The 15,097-nt window shown below is 48.7% G+C and overlaps 1 protein-coding gene across 8 annotated transcripts in view; it reads right to left on the bottom strand.

The window, feature by feature from the left end:
* Positions 1-12,953: 12,953 nt before the first annotated feature.
* Positions 12,954-15,097, bottom strand: part of TBC1D5 (TBC1 domain family member 5) — a 578,111-nt gene continuing 575,967 nt past the window's right edge. For 6 of the 8 annotated variants that reach the window (XM_030933427.1, XM_030933431.1, XM_030933429.1 and 3 more), the window contains one exon: positions 13,512-13,805. In XM_030933427.1, the coding sequence (XP_030789287.1) occupies positions 13,512-13,805 (294 nt within the window). Of the gene's footprint in view, positions 13,806-15,097 lie in introns of all 8 variants that reach the window. The other 2 variants (XM_030933434.1, XM_030933430.1) reach the window with 2 other exon arrangements.

Here is a 15,097-nt window from a genome sequence, read left to right as displayed (position 1 = left end):
TCTTCCCGACTCTCAGTTGTGTTATAGGCATTTGCATTGTCCCATCTATTACATCCAGATAAGTAATGACTCACACATGAGGCTGGCGCAATATAAGGAAAAGCTATTTGGTGAGAGTGGGCGTAAAAGATAGATTCCAGGCTGGGCGTGGTGGCTTATGCCTGTAATCCCAACACTTTGGGAGGCTGAGGCAGGTGGATCATTTGAAGTCAGGAGTTCGAGACCAGCCTGGCCAACATGGTGAAACACCATCCTTACTAAAAATACAAAAAAATTAGTGGGGTGTGGTGGTGTGCCCTTGTAATCCCAGCTACTCAGGAGGCTGAGGCAGGAGAATCACTTGAACCGAGGAGGTGGAGGTTGTAGTGAGCTGAGATTATGACACTACACTCCAGCCTGGGCAACAGAGTGAGACACTGTTTAAAAAATAAATAGTAATAGATTCCGTGCATCAAAGGCCATGTAAAAACCTGCACACAGATGTTCTTAGCAGCTTTATTAGTAACAGCTAAAAACTACAAACAACCCAAATGTTCTTCAGTGGGGTAAACATCAACTGTGGTACCTCCATATCGTAGAGTGCTACGAAGACATAAAAGGGAAATAATTTTGATACACACAAGTTGGATGGATCTCAAGAGCTTTAGATGAAGTGAAAAAAGCCAATCCTTAAAGGTTCCATGCTGCATAATTCCATTTATATAACATTCTCAGAATGACAAAATAACAGTGATGGAGAACCGTTCACTGGTTACCAGGGGCTAGGGATGCAGGAGGCTGTGACTATAAAGAGGGAACATGAGGGAGTTTCTTTGTGGTGATGGAACTTTCTGTATCTTGTGGTGGTGGCTATACAAATCTATATATGGGATAAAATTTCATAGAATACCAGAAAAATAAGAAGAGTGCATGTAAAAATGAGCACAATTTCATGTAAGGCCTTCAGTTTGGTTAACAGTAACTAGTAATGCAGCAATTTCCTGGTCTTGATACTGGTACTATGGCTAAGTAAGATGTTATCGTTGGAGGAGACTGGGTGAAGGGTACAAGGTAATTCTCTGTACACTATCTTTGCAACTTCTATGTGCATGTAAAATTATTTCAAAATAAAAAGTTGAATTATTTTTTAAAGCCTTTCTAAGACAGCCAATAGCAATCATTTTGGGATTATCTGGTGTTCTGAATTATACCTACCATGGTTTCCTTCCAACTGTGAGTTTTCCATTTATGCATAATGTTACAATATAATTTAATATATCTTTGTGGCCTATAAAATAATTTTTCCCGGTTCTCTTTTCATTATTATGATAATTAGTATTCATCATGACTCTGTCTGAACTCTTTTATTTACCTGAACCAATGACCAGATTAGAAGCAGCTGTGAGAGGAGAGGAGCTGGGTTAGGGAGGCGACAGGCAGGAAAGGCGACACTAAACTGTCAGCTCCATAAGGACATATCTTTTTTTGTTTTTTTCACTGCTGCTTCCCCAGTGCCTAGAACAGGGTCTGAACTACTCAGTAAATATTTATTGAGTGCGTGTATGTGGACCCACAGTTGTGTGTCCATACAACCGGTGCACACTAGGCCGTAGGATGTGCTTGTGCCTTCTTGGATATCACTAACTATAAATACCTGCAGACAGACTACAGTTTTATGGCTCTTCTGCATGGGGATGGAACACACCAGCATCTGTCGGGCACTCACCATTAGCCAGGCCATACACTCATCCGCTTCTCACTCGTGCCCTGAGAGGCAGGCAATGCATGTCCGATTGCAGGTAAGAGGATGGAGGTTCAGAGATGTTGTGCCAGTTGCTTAAGGGCACGTAGCTTGTGTGAGGCCGAGGCCCTTCTTGCACCCAGATCCACTGGCTGCCCAAGCCTGCACTCCTCCCATTGCACATCTTTTCCACGCAGACCCCTTGCTTTGGGTTTGTAATAGGGACAGCTGTATAAATTGTGACGCATGGACCAAAATTAGTTGGAGTTTTTTTTTTTTTTGAAATGGGATCTCTGTCACCCAGGCTGGAGTGCAGTGGTGCAATCATGACTCACTGCAGCCTCAACCTCCCTGAGTCCAAGTGATCCTTTCTTCTCAGCCTCCTGAGTAGCTGGGACTACAGGCATGAGCCACCACACCTAGCTAATTTTTAAATGTTTTGTAGAGATGGGGTCTCACCATGTTGCCCAGGCTGGTCTCAAAGTCCTGGGCTCAAGCGATCCTTCTATCCCAAAGTGCTGGGATTACAGGCCTGAGCCACTGCACCTGGCTTAGTTGGAAATTTGAAATTAGATTTATGCAGGAGTGTCTAGGTTATTATTGACATCTGATTCATCTCTTCAAAGAAAGGGTTCAGTGTCCCCAGTGTCACTTTGGGCCATGTATTATGAACTGAGTCACAAGTTATGGGGCTATTTCCCAGGTGTTTCTGAGAGAAGAGTACCAGACCCAGAAGTGTTTTGCAGACCTATCAGGGCTCAGATGACATGAGCAACAAGAATGCGGCAGACCTTTCCAGGGGAGGAAAGGTGGGAGAGGAAGGGTGACCTGGGAACATAGAGGATCTTTCACAGCAGGTGCCAAGACTCTAGGTCCTCCTCTTACATTCTGGTGAATGATCATTGTCACCTGGCTGGAATTTGTGCAAAATTGGCTGCATTCTGGGAAAAGCACTTGTCAAATCCTCCCAGAAAAGAGCCTGGAGCCAACATGTCCCTCAGAAACCGTCCTCCTGGCCTCCCTAGAATGCCTTCTGCCCCTGGACACCTGAGCAGTTCTTATTTCTTTGCATGGACTAGGAGGATATTCCAATCTATTCTGCATTAAAAGCCACTTTTTTAAACATGCTTCTTCCTCTGACAGCTATAACTTCAAGCAATTCTCTTTTTAGCTAAAAAAGCTTATCAACTATGTGACTGCTGAACTCTATACAATCTACAGAGTTGGTTAATATTATGGACACTTTAAGGAATCATCTGAATCTTTAAGCTGTAGGAATTGACCCATTAGTGGATCATGAGATTAATTTAGTGGGTCACATCCAGCACTTATGAAAATAAAATAGAATCAAATAAAATAGGGGAGGAGGTATCAGAATGAGCAAGGTATTGCATGCAGTATGAGGATGTTTGTTTCGTGAGCCTTCTGTTTCAGGGTGTGTATGGTGTGTGTATTCAGGGGTTAGGGTGTGGGGGTAGAGGCAGCTGACTAGCTAGCAAAGCGGTACTCATCTACACAGTATCAGTGTGTCCCTAGGAAGGGGCGGCCCTTGTGTCTTGGTGGGCTGCTGAGTGACTTGCTTTCCCAGTGGAGTGTGATTAAAAATGACACTTTACTTCTGAGTCAAGGTGGCTCTGACATTGGTGGGAAAGTCCTAGAGGATGGAGTCTCAAAGTGGCTGGGTCCCTGAATCACTGCATGGAGGAGAGTCACACACAAACCAGGAAACTTTGATACTTTGATACACAAACTTTGATACTTACATCTGTGAGAAATGGACTTCTCTTGTTTTAAGCAACTGACATTTTGGAACCTGTGTGTTATATAGCAGCAGACACAATCCTATTTAATATATCATGGAATATATTTTTAAGCCAGTCAAATTTCATCATAAAATGTATTTATTACTGTGGGGTCTGGTCAAAAAAGTTTGAAAAAAGTGCCTGCTCAGCCGGGCGTGGTGGCTTATACCTATAATCCCAGCATTTTGGGAGGCCAAGGTGAGTGGATCATGAGGTCTGGAGTTCAGGACCAGCCTGGCCAAGACGGTGAAACCCCGTCTCTACTGAAAATACAAAGAAATTAGCCAGGTGTGGTGGTGGGTGCCTATAATCCCAGCTAGTCAGGAGGCTGAGGTGGGAGAATTGCTTGAAACCCAGGAGGCGGAGGTTGCAGTGAATTGAGATCATGCCACTGCACTCCAGCCTGGGCAACAGAGCGAGGATCCGTCTCAAAAAAAAAAAAAGAAAGCCAGCTCCTTATTTTTCAGATGGAGTGTCAGAGAGAGTGGGGCCTACCCACTGTCTCCTGGACCAGCTGGGACCAAACCCAGCCTACGCAGGAAGGGTGATAACATGAGGCCTGGATCTGCTTTGTTCCCATGGAATCCAGCAAAGGGGATCCCCAGTTCGACTCCAGCAGGCACGTCTCTCACCTGTCTCTGCCACATCCACATTGCCACCAGGGGACAGAGCTAACATCTGGCTCTGCTTCCTGCAGCCTCCAGCCCCAGAGCAGCTCAGGGACAGGAAGGGTAAACTCTGCCTGGCCTTGCTGAGCTAGTTCTCGGGGCTCCCACTGCAAGCTCTGTGGTTAACGCCTCTGCTGACAGCGGACAGGACAGACTTTCTCTGAAAGTCGGAGTTTCTCTGAATCTCTGAGGTGCAGGATTCTCAGAAACCCAGTGGTAGCCTTGTCACACACCATTGCTGTGATGCTGGGTGAGTCACACACATGCCCAGGAACATGCCTCCATATTTTGTGACAGGGTGAGTTTGGTCCCTGGTGCTGCTGCTGCACGGTAGATGGAAGCACAGAGGCTGCTGCGATCATGCAGAGCTTGTCACTTCCAGGAGTTGGAAGCCACCCAAATCCTGCCATTCAGGTGCTGGGGGAGGGGAAGTCCTGAGGGGCAGAGCTTCAGGGCTGTCTGCACACATGTGGCCACATCAGCCCAAGCCTTTGCCTTCCCCATCGCCAGCCCCCATGGGGAGACTGGGAGGAGTTAACGTGGGTGACAGCCAGACCCAGGGCCTGGAGTTTGACAGGCTTAATCCCCTTGCAACACTCCTGCAAGGTGGCCAAGCTAGGCATTTGCCCCAGCCCCACCCCCCAATATTAACGATGGGGAAATGGAGGCTCCCTAAGTTTGCTTGTCTTGCTCATAGTCCCCTCTTGATTGGCTGACAGTGGGCTAGATGGACCCCTGGCATCTTGAGGGTGGAGTCAGGCAGGCAGGGCTCCGGGCACTGGTGTCTGATGGACACTAGTATCTCTGAATGAATTGGGGTTGGTTCTAAGCGACACTGGCTTCTATCTTTCCCCAACCTGTAAGCAGCCTGGGATTTGATCAGAGTTGATTATGACTCTTTCCCCAGGGGTGATGTTTGTGGGAGGTGCAATGTTTATGGGAATGAAAGCCAAGAACGACAAAGAGGTTTAGGTAAAACCTGATACCGGCTGGTCCTCAAGATCTGGGGAGGAGGAGGTTTCCATGCTCTCCCCCACCCCACCGTTCTGGGCTCCCAGAGTCATCTACTCATCTCCTCCTCCTCTACATACTCATATTCACCCCTCACACTCCAGTGGCCCGAGCTCAGTCCCTTCAAGGGAGGCTGGTCTAGTTGTGTCCCTCCCCAGGGGGAAAGGGAGCTGGGACTTCCTGAAGGGTCTCTGCCACATCCTTCCCATCTGAAATTATCTCATTCATTCATTTACTGGGCATTGCCTTTCTCTCCCACTGAATTGCAAGCTCCCTGAGGACAGGCATCTTATCCATCTTGTTCACTGCATGTCTCCAGCCCCCAGCACAGTGTTTGGCACATGGCAGATGCTCATAAATATGGGTGAATAAATAGCTAAGGCTCAGAGTCCCTCTTTTCAAGATAAGAAATGCAGAATCTGGACTTGGACATGAATACATTCAGCAGAAGGCAGGGAGGTAGGACAAAGGCCTGGAGAATGTGTACAGTCCTAAGATGGTAGAGTTTACAAGAGATGGGTCCTGCTAGTCAGAGTATCAGGAAATAGCCACTGCTGCGTAATGACCTTCCCCAAAATTTAGTAGCTTAAAACAATCATTTAGTTTGCTCACAATTTTGTACTTTGGGAAGGGTTTGATGGGTATAGTTTGTCTCTGCTCTGCACAGTGACGTTGAGGCCAAAGGATTCACTTCCAAGATGGTATTGTAAGTTGTTATTGACTGTTGGCTCCTCTCCACAGAGCTGCTTGGGCTTCCTTGCAGCATGGTGGCCAGGTTCCAAGTGTGAATGTACCAAGAGACAAGAATTAGTTCCCATCTGAAGCTGCATCATGTCCTCCATATTCTACTGGTTGAGAAGTCACAGAGCCAAGATTCAAGGGCCTCTTGATGGGAGTGGTGTCAGAGTTTTTGGGTATGCTTTAAAAACATACCTAAGGTTTCCTGGAGGAGAGGAGTGAGCAGCTACACATATTGCAGGGTTTGGATGGGGCCTGTAAGCTCCCTAGTATGGCTGGAGCAGCCTTAGTCTACCACCGGATGACTGAGGCCTCACTCCTGCTACCCTGCAGAAGCCTGCAATGTGCATGGCGGATTATAGTCTCCAAAAGTGGCCGTAGCACTTCCAGTCCCACATGTGCTTCTGGAACATTACCCTCCCCATCAAGAAGTGCTATTGATTTTCACTCGCCTTGAATCTGCGTGGGCTTGGGACTACCTTGGTGAATAGAATGTGGCAGAATTGATGCTTCTTGTGACTACCTTGATGAAGAGAATGTGGCCTTCTGAGGCCAGTCATAAAAGGTGAAATGGCTTCCACCTACCTGCCTTCCCCTCAGATACTCGTTCTTGGATCCCAGCCACCATTCTGCAAAAAAGCCCAGGCTGCATGTAGGTGCTCTGGCTGACAGCCCAAGCTAAGGTCCCAGCATCAACCATTGGACATCTTAGTGAAAGACCAGCCTTCGAGTCTTCCAAAGACCCAGATAATAGGGGTACCAATGACAAATCATCCCCACTGTGCCCTACCTGAATCCCTGCCCCACACAAGCCGTAAACATCATAAACTCTTGCCCTGTGACACAAAGCAAAATATAATAGGACTTTGGGAAGCAGTTCCATGCGCAGGAGTCTGGTGGAGCCTCACTAAAGAGCAGGTTGGCCACTGAAGCTGGCATTCACCCCTGTAACCTGGATGGCAGGGAGAGGTGTCATGGGCAGAAGAAAGGGCAGGTGTTCAGCCTTGGGCAGAAGGGACGCCAGTGGGGCTAGAGCACAGCCCTGTGGGAATGTGGTGGTCATCAAGGAACCACCTGTCATCCTGAGGGTTCAGAGGGACTCTTGGTGGTATCTGCTTCCAGGAGAAGGGGTGAGGAGGTGAGCTGGAGTCAGAGGAACAAGGCCACTGGCCAGACCTGAAAGTGGGAACAAGGCCTTCTCTGTGGTGGGATAAGAAAGGGTCTGACCAAGCTGTGGGATGGTCCAAGGGCCAGGAAGCTGTGCATAGACCACTGGGCCCTGGCATTGACAGCTGGGTAGCTCAGGACCAGGGGCAGAGCTGAGGGCAGGAGGTAGGGATGTTGAGGGCCGAGCATGTTGTCAGAAAGGCAGTGAACGATGATCTCTTTACAACATGGCCTTTGTCGGTTGTCCTGCCCTTCACAGCACTCTGGGGAGGACTGGGGGTAACATCCGCTGCAGCCCCATCACATTTCAGTTATACTTACACCTTGTTAAATATCCCTTCACTTTTCTGAGTCTGACACATGGGAGGGGCTCCTGCTGCCAGGCAGCTGCTGGAGTTAAGCCCAGATGATGGGTCGGTGGCATGCCCTCGGGACCCTTCCGGGGCTCCACAGCTGGCATAGCCTGTGCACTCTCTGGTGGTTATCACTGAATGGCTGGGCAGCATCAAGTCCTTCGTGAGGGGCCATCCCCATTACTGCAAGTGCCTGGCTGCTCTAAGTCCACCCCTCAACTCGGTTTCTACCATTTGTTGAGCAGGAAGTGGGAGTGCCCCACCACAGAGGGCAGGCGGCAGGCTCACGCTAGGCCCCGCTCACCCACTCACCTCTGTGGTCTCCTGGAACCCCTCCCAGGCTGCATAGAGGATTTCCTCTGGGCTACCTTAGTATTTAATTTTGTTTTTTCGGTGTTTGTTCCTAATATAGAAACAAGTCTCTTCCAGCCACTCCTGGCAATCTGAGGGGCATTTTGTGTGTCCCCAGCACGTGTGCAGCCTCACACTTTGAGGGTGTCCAATCACATCTGCTGGAGGAACAAGTGGCCCAATGTTGAATGGGCCCTCTGGGTTGGTGTCATCTGTCCCCTCTCACCAACAGATATGCTGCTCAGAGCCCAGAAGTTACCGGTGATACACACATGTCCTTAAAAGGCTAAGAATGCTGGCTGTGGCAGAGGCAAACTACTAAATGAAAAGGAGCCTCAGTAGCTCTTCCAGCAGGGCCTGACCAGCTGTGGGTAATGTGCACTTGTGGGGGGGCGGGGCAACTCGGCAGGCCTGGGAGCAAGAACTCACACAGAGGGCCTGCCCTGGCCCTTGAAGAACCACAGACATCGGGGCAGCAGCCTCTCAGCACAGCCCTCATCTGTGAGGACTCTGGGCCCACCTGACAACTGCACTCTCTTCCCACTCACCCCCGGCCTTGGTAGTGGGTGAGCCAAGGACAACCCTTCTGCCTGGAGAAGGGGCTCAGGAAGAAGGGTGTCTAGGGTGCCTTAGCTTGAGTTCTCCAAGAAGCTGACCCTGAGAGAAGATTCGAGAGCAACTGGAACTTAACCCTGCAGGAAAGCTCTGGGAAGCCACCAGCACTCACACCAGGGTGGCTCCACCCAGGGGCTAGGGGGATGGGTCGTTATGCCCTGACTCCTCAGCCTTTGGCTGAGAGCTGCTCCCAGGAGACGGCATTCCCTCACACTTGCTAGCAACTTTCTAGGGCCAGGAGCCCAACCTCAGGTGGAGAGGTGCAGGGAGGGCAGGAGGAGGTTTCAGAAGCAATGAAGTGGTCACACCCAAGGGACGTGGGTGAGGCACTCCTGGAGGCCAGTGGGGGATATCAGTGCATATGTGGCTGTCACTGGTCTGAGGAAGCTGGGGTCACCCTCACTAGCATGAGCCATCTGAGGAGTGTACCAGGCCCTCCAACTTTTTGATGGTAGAACCTGTGGGGAGGGGCTGTGCCCATAAGAGGAAAAGCTACTTGCTAGCTGGGCTGGGGACAGAGGCCCAGGCTAGAGATGGACCCAGGTGCAAATTCTAAGCTGCCACTGGCATCAGGGCTCTGCCTAAGCTATAGAGATCCCCCTCCCCATCCCTCCTAGTTTGTCACTTAAGAGTATACTCATCTTTCCCCCATCCTCACCTGTGGCCTTTTCACCAATCCCACATTGGATTGGTGGAAGTGTGGCTACCACGGCAAACCTTGTGCTGATGGATAGCAAGCCATTGGGGCCGCCCCTAAAATGGTCTCTTGGACCAGTGGGCTGAGCAGGGCTGCCTCAGGGTGGGACCCGGGCCTCCCAGCAGCCTCTGAGGTCCTGGCTGTCAATGGTGGGGGTAGGACTACATGACCTCCAGGGGCTCTTCCAGAATTAAGCATCATCTTTGAAACTGTCAGGCATTTCATGGTACGTCAGGCTCTGTGCTAAGTACTTTCAGTTGTTATCCTCTTCAATCCCCACCACACCCTATGAGCTAGATGACTACTATTATCTTCCGTTTGTGGATAAGGAAACTGAGGCCCCAGAAGTTAAGAAACTAGCCCAAGTTAGGAAGGGTATGTCAGAGTTGGGTGTGGGCCCTGGGCCAGGCCTAGGACCTGCCCCGTGGTGCAGTGAGGCTGGACCACAGTGCTGGGGCTGGGACACGGTTCCATCGTCCACTCCCCGCCTGACGATGCACTCCGAGGGACTCCTCTGGGCCGGGCCTGATCAGCACCTTGTGACCCCACACATGGCCTGAAATAAGTCAAGCTACAGTCTCAGTTTCACATTAGTCTTTTATTATAACCATATTGAATGGGATCGCTTTGCCAAAAGGAGAAATCATTTCTTAAATCAATATGAGTTATAGCATAAAGATGGATGAGAAAAAAGCGATAGGACATAAATGGCATCACTGCATATTCCATCAATCAAATGAATTGTGCCACTGTAAGAAAAACTGCTATGACAGCTTGTACATCAAAGTGGTCTCAAGCCTGTTTATACCAACTTTATACATCTTTTTAACACCATAAAAAGAGAGCTTTAGAAAGTAACACTGAGAAAGCAGTCTGGCCTTTGAGAAGGAAGCCTGGCTTGCCAGGTGCCATCCTCAATGCATCCGGCCTCTTCTCTCTGCTCCACAGCCTCCCCAGTGCCCCTCCTCTGGACACACAGGGCAGGGGCCAGGGGCCAGGTGTGTGTCCGCAGGAAAGGAGGGATGGAATTGGTTGTAGCCGCCACAGAACGGCCACTCTATGTGGGAACCTAAGTCCTCCATACACACTCCTGTTCTATGATGAACCCTTGGGGCAGTTTCTTAAAAAAAAAAAAACAAAACACAAAAATAATGTGCATCAACTCTGACAGGTTATTATTAGGAGGCCAGCATGACTGCCACAGAGTTCGCTATGTGTTCAGCATCTCTGACGAAGTGGAGGAGGCATTCCCGTCGAGAGCGGCAACTAACCCCCAACTCCCTAAGGCAGCTTCCTTAGCAACCCCAGGGCTGACACACAAGAGTCCATCGGTCATCAGCAGACAAGGCAAATCACAGGGAGGTCCTGGTTTTTTTTTTAGACTCACATTCTTTCTGCAATGATGTTATTTCTTTTCAGATTGCCGTTACCTCTGAACATCAGCAGGAGGTCAGCTTTGGCAGAGTAATCCAGTGTAACTAAATGTTTAACGTGTTATCTGACCCTGTGGCATACACTCAAGGTAAGGCAAAGTAATTAGACTTGCTAGTCTGTAACTCTCACACGTAATGTACAAAGCTAAAGTTTACCTCAAATTCCAATCTGATCAAAAAGGAATGCATAAAACACATGGGGCATATATAAAAAAAGGAGATGATGATGGGAATTAATCTAAGCTTCGTGTATACAAAATGTATTTAACTGCTAATAATCAAAACATAAGAAGAGTTCCATTGATTATTACATTTGTTAACAAAACACAATATATTCAAGATTTTAAAAATGTGCAAGTAAACATAAGTATTTGACAAAATAATAAAAGGAACACATATTCTTTAATAGCACTGTAACTAATAAAATTGCAAATAATACTCAACTATGAAGAATAAAAAAAAACACTTAAAAAACAAAAGGCAGTAATACAATTGTCTGAGTATGAGCCTGTGGGAATTTGAGGCTGGTACTGCCCATGACCTACTGTTCTTGTATGTCTCTCTCCAAAGAGGGCGTGAGCTTGTTGGGGGACACAGAAGCAATATCTCTGAGTGAACCCATTGGTCCTCACATGCCACCAACATAGGAGCGCAGGAGAGAGAGGACCAAGAGAACCTGCCTCTAGTGTGCAGCAGGGCTGGGAGTTTTCAGTGACTATTAAACACCCAGCCAACTGCAGGGAGCCAGCGGAGAGCCTTATTGGCATGGTGGGTGCCTAGTGACTCTTGCAGGGCCAGTGACCTCAGCTATCATGACTCTAGCTCTAGGGTAAAGGAAATACTAGAGGTCAGCAGGTGACAGTGGCCCAGCTGCCCAGGGATGACCAGCTTTGTGGTCCTTTCCAGTCGGTCCCAGAGCCCTGGCGGGAACAGTTCTACACCTCTTACTTGAGAACTGAAAACACTGACACCTTCCCAAGGTGCGAAAGTGACCAATGGCAACCCTGCACAGTTGCAAGGCCACTCACTGTATGGGGGCCCCGTGGCTTACAAAGTGTTGTCATAGGGGTATGTGCTTGGCAGCAACTTACTCAGAGGTGCTGAGAGGAACACTCAGAGCCAGAAGCCAGGGAGCTACTGTGTGTACCTGCCAGGCAACTGCCCAGTGGTTGAAGGCCAGACAACCTGTTGTCTGGCAAAACCAGAGTTATTATTCACCTTACGTGCTGATGTGGTAAGAGGAGATTTCCCTGCTAGAGCTTAAGAGCAAACTGCAAAGCTAATGAGAACCCTCTCTGCAGTAGCTGACTTGAGAGTGAGTCACCATTTTCTTGGAGGGCAGGTGGGAAATCATGTCATTATCACATTTGTCTATACAGATATATAAGGTGAGCAGTAGGGGGGAAGTAAACAGTATCTGTTCCTCTATACTGAGCTTTCATTTGTTACCATGAAGGCCTCCACTGCCCAGCTGCCTCGCCATCCTCTGAGGACAGGCTCAAAGAGTCAGTCATCCCTGGTGTGGCTGCTCTCCCTGATGGCGCGAGACAGGCACTGTGTCCCTCTGCCATCCTCACCCATTCCTGTTAGAATTTCTGCGCAGGCAAAGGAGAGGAAAAGCATCCTTTCCAGGGAATCTTCTTTAAAGAGAGAAACAACTCATGTGATGCTCTGTGCCCATCATGGTTTCCTAAGGTGCTGACTGACAGGGGGGAGAGTCTCTGTGCTGAGCCAGGAAGGCACTGGCATGTCAGACCCGGTCCTGGCAGTGGTGCCCAGGATGCAGGGTTCACAGATGAGCACAGGCCCTGCAGTTCCTACATTTGACTTCCAAGAAGGGAAGGGGGTGTGCGGAAATCCTGCGTGATCTTGGCATCTGGAATGTTCTCTAGGTATCCTTATTCCCCACAGAAGGGACTCTAGGTCCAATTCTCTAAGTCTTATGACTGCTACTTTAAGGCCAATGAGGAATTCTGACTTTGGGTGGGAACGAACTTGGGTTTTTCCCTTTACTCCTCAGTTGAAAGGTATATATACAGCTCTGAAACCAGAGAAACTTGACTAGAAAACTGTCTGAAAGATGTTTATCCCATAAAGTCAAGGTCACATTTTCCATCTGAAGGATAGTAATATTCTTATATCTTTTGAAATCAGTGCAGCAAAAACTGGCTTATAGTAACCTTGTTTTCTGGCTATGAAAGATTCTAAAAGGTGAAATACAATTGTTTAAGGAGAGACATTGATGGCCTAAGGATTGGAGATGCATTCTTTAATACATCAAAAAAAAAAAAAAAAAAAATCTAATGCTACATCACACCTAAATATGATTCCTAAGTTTAGACCCTGTTTGCAGAGATCATTATAACTTTGAGAGGTCAGTAATGAGTTTGTTTTTTTCCCCCCAGCCCTGGAATCCACTAGTTCTAGTTCATTCTATCGCATTTAGATCTGCGATATGGCTTCCCAATGCAGGAATAAAGTAGGCTGAGACAGATTTCCACAGAGGAAGCTTTCTTGGTATAAACCAGTTTTCCTATGTCTGATGCTTTGAGGGACAGAAGATAGGAAAATAACTATTTCTCCTCCTTCTAAGTATAACTGATGGAGTTGCCACACATTCTTGGCTGGGAAGAAGGGACAGAGGAAAAGTGTTTCTACTTTTCTAACTGTGAGTGTGATACTGGGTATGTAACTCAGCTCTAACTCAGAGCAAGAGTCGGGTAGGGGTTAGGTAAGGGCCCAGAAAGCCCTGTCTGCATTTGGCAAACCTAGGCCTGTGTGCTTTGTGGCCATATATGCTTCTCTCTAAAGGGTTTCAAAGGGCTGGACCAATGCCAAATGCATGCCGGGAAGGAAGGAGTGGTTTCAGAAGGGTCTCCACTGGGCGAGCCTCAGTTTGGCCTTGGAGCCACTAAAGGGTGGCTGGATCCCTGTGGGGCAGGACTGGGCACTGTGGTCAGATGTCCAGGGGACTCACAATGGTGAAGCCAGAGTCCTTGCTACTGTCGTCATCAGGGCTGGAGCTGGGGTTGCTGGAGGAAGCTGAGGCTGGGCCCATCAGCGGATCTGAGAACACCAGTGGGGAGCAGGCTAGGGCCTGGCTTTTCCCAGAGGAGCTTCTGAGGGTGCGAAGAGGCTGGGCCTGGCCAGAGAAGGAGCCCCTGGCACTGCTCCCATCATCTTCTTTGGAAATCAGGATGAAGTCATCGGAACTCCCTCTATCGGTGCACCCTGGCGTTTCTGAAGAGGCCTGTGAAGTGCAGTCAGAAGTACAGGTGGATGAAAGAAGAAACTGGCAAAGAACTGAGTGGAAGGCCCTGTGAACTGGAGGACGCGCTGTGGAAAGCTAGGCCACCTCAGCCTACATTCGATCTTGAAAGACGCAGTGTTTGACCTGCTGCCGCGAAGCCCACGCATTTACCAGTGGTGCGGTGCCAGCAGCATCTTGTAAGCCCCTCCAAAGCCAAATGCTGGCTTCCCTGGGGGAACAAAGTAAAGCTCCTGTTTGACAAGCTTCAGATGGAGGCAGTGCCTGTGCTGCTGGGGAGAGCCCAGGTTCAGGAGCTGGCCAATAGGTTGCAGGCAGAATCCCTACCAGCCTCATGTGGGACCCTGCCACACAAATCACCCATCCTTCTTGAACTTTAACTTTCATCTGTGAAACAGGGATAAAGACAAGTGTCTTCCTCCTAATGTGTTGTCATGATAGAGTGAGATGACATGGGCAGCTGCTGGCTCCCTAATGTGAGCTGCCAGATCTGGAGTAATTTTATTACTGGCTAGAAGGATAGCTTTCAGAAGGCCTAATGTATTTCATCTCATATAGATCTCATTGCTAGCTCATCTTGGGTATGTACATGGGGGTCTCCTGGAGCAATGGTGGTAACCACTAGGTTCTATGAATGGGAAAACCAAGAATGGCAATTGCAAAGTATAATGGCAAAAAGTATAGAGATAGAATTGCTTTACTCAACAATTATTTTCTTTTCTTTCTAAGCAATTATGAGTAGCTTTTTATTTTTTAACTTAATAAAGTTAACATCCACGAACACAGGTAAAGGTTTTGGGTTAGCAAAGCCATAGTTTGACCAAGGACATCCAGTGCCAGCCTGGCAGAAAGAACACCTCACCCAGTGGTGCTGTAAGGCGATGTAGTGCCCACATCTGCCTCCCTCACCCTGCCGGCCTACCCTCCCCACTGCACGGGTGGAGTCTCGGGCTGGGGTCTCCAGTCTAATGAGATATGTGGAGACCCCTGACTGGAAGTGTCTCCTGAGTCCTTGGGCCTCCTGACTGGCATGGCCTCAGCCATCTGTGGGCTGTGTGCAGAGCCAAGAAGGGGAGTGAGTAACATCTCTCAGGGAAATCTGGCCTTGAGCCCTGACTGACAGGCCCCTCTCTAAATCTCACGTCCTCCTCAGTGATGTAGGGGGCGAGTGGCTAAATAATGGCTGGGGAACCTTCCACCTCTAATGATTCACCAACCTTTAGGATATTCAGTTGGAGAACATAAACAAAATTGGCCTTTAAGATCACAGAGCT

This window comes from Rhinopithecus roxellana, chromosome 1 (genome assembly GCF_007565055.1).
Source record: "Rhinopithecus roxellana isolate Shanxi Qingling chromosome 1, ASM756505v1, whole genome shotgun sequence".
NCBI lineage: Eukaryota > Metazoa > Chordata > Mammalia > Primates > Cercopithecidae > Rhinopithecus > Rhinopithecus roxellana.
Note: the sequence above shows the minus strand (reverse complement) of the source record. Positions and strands in the feature narration are given on the sequence as shown.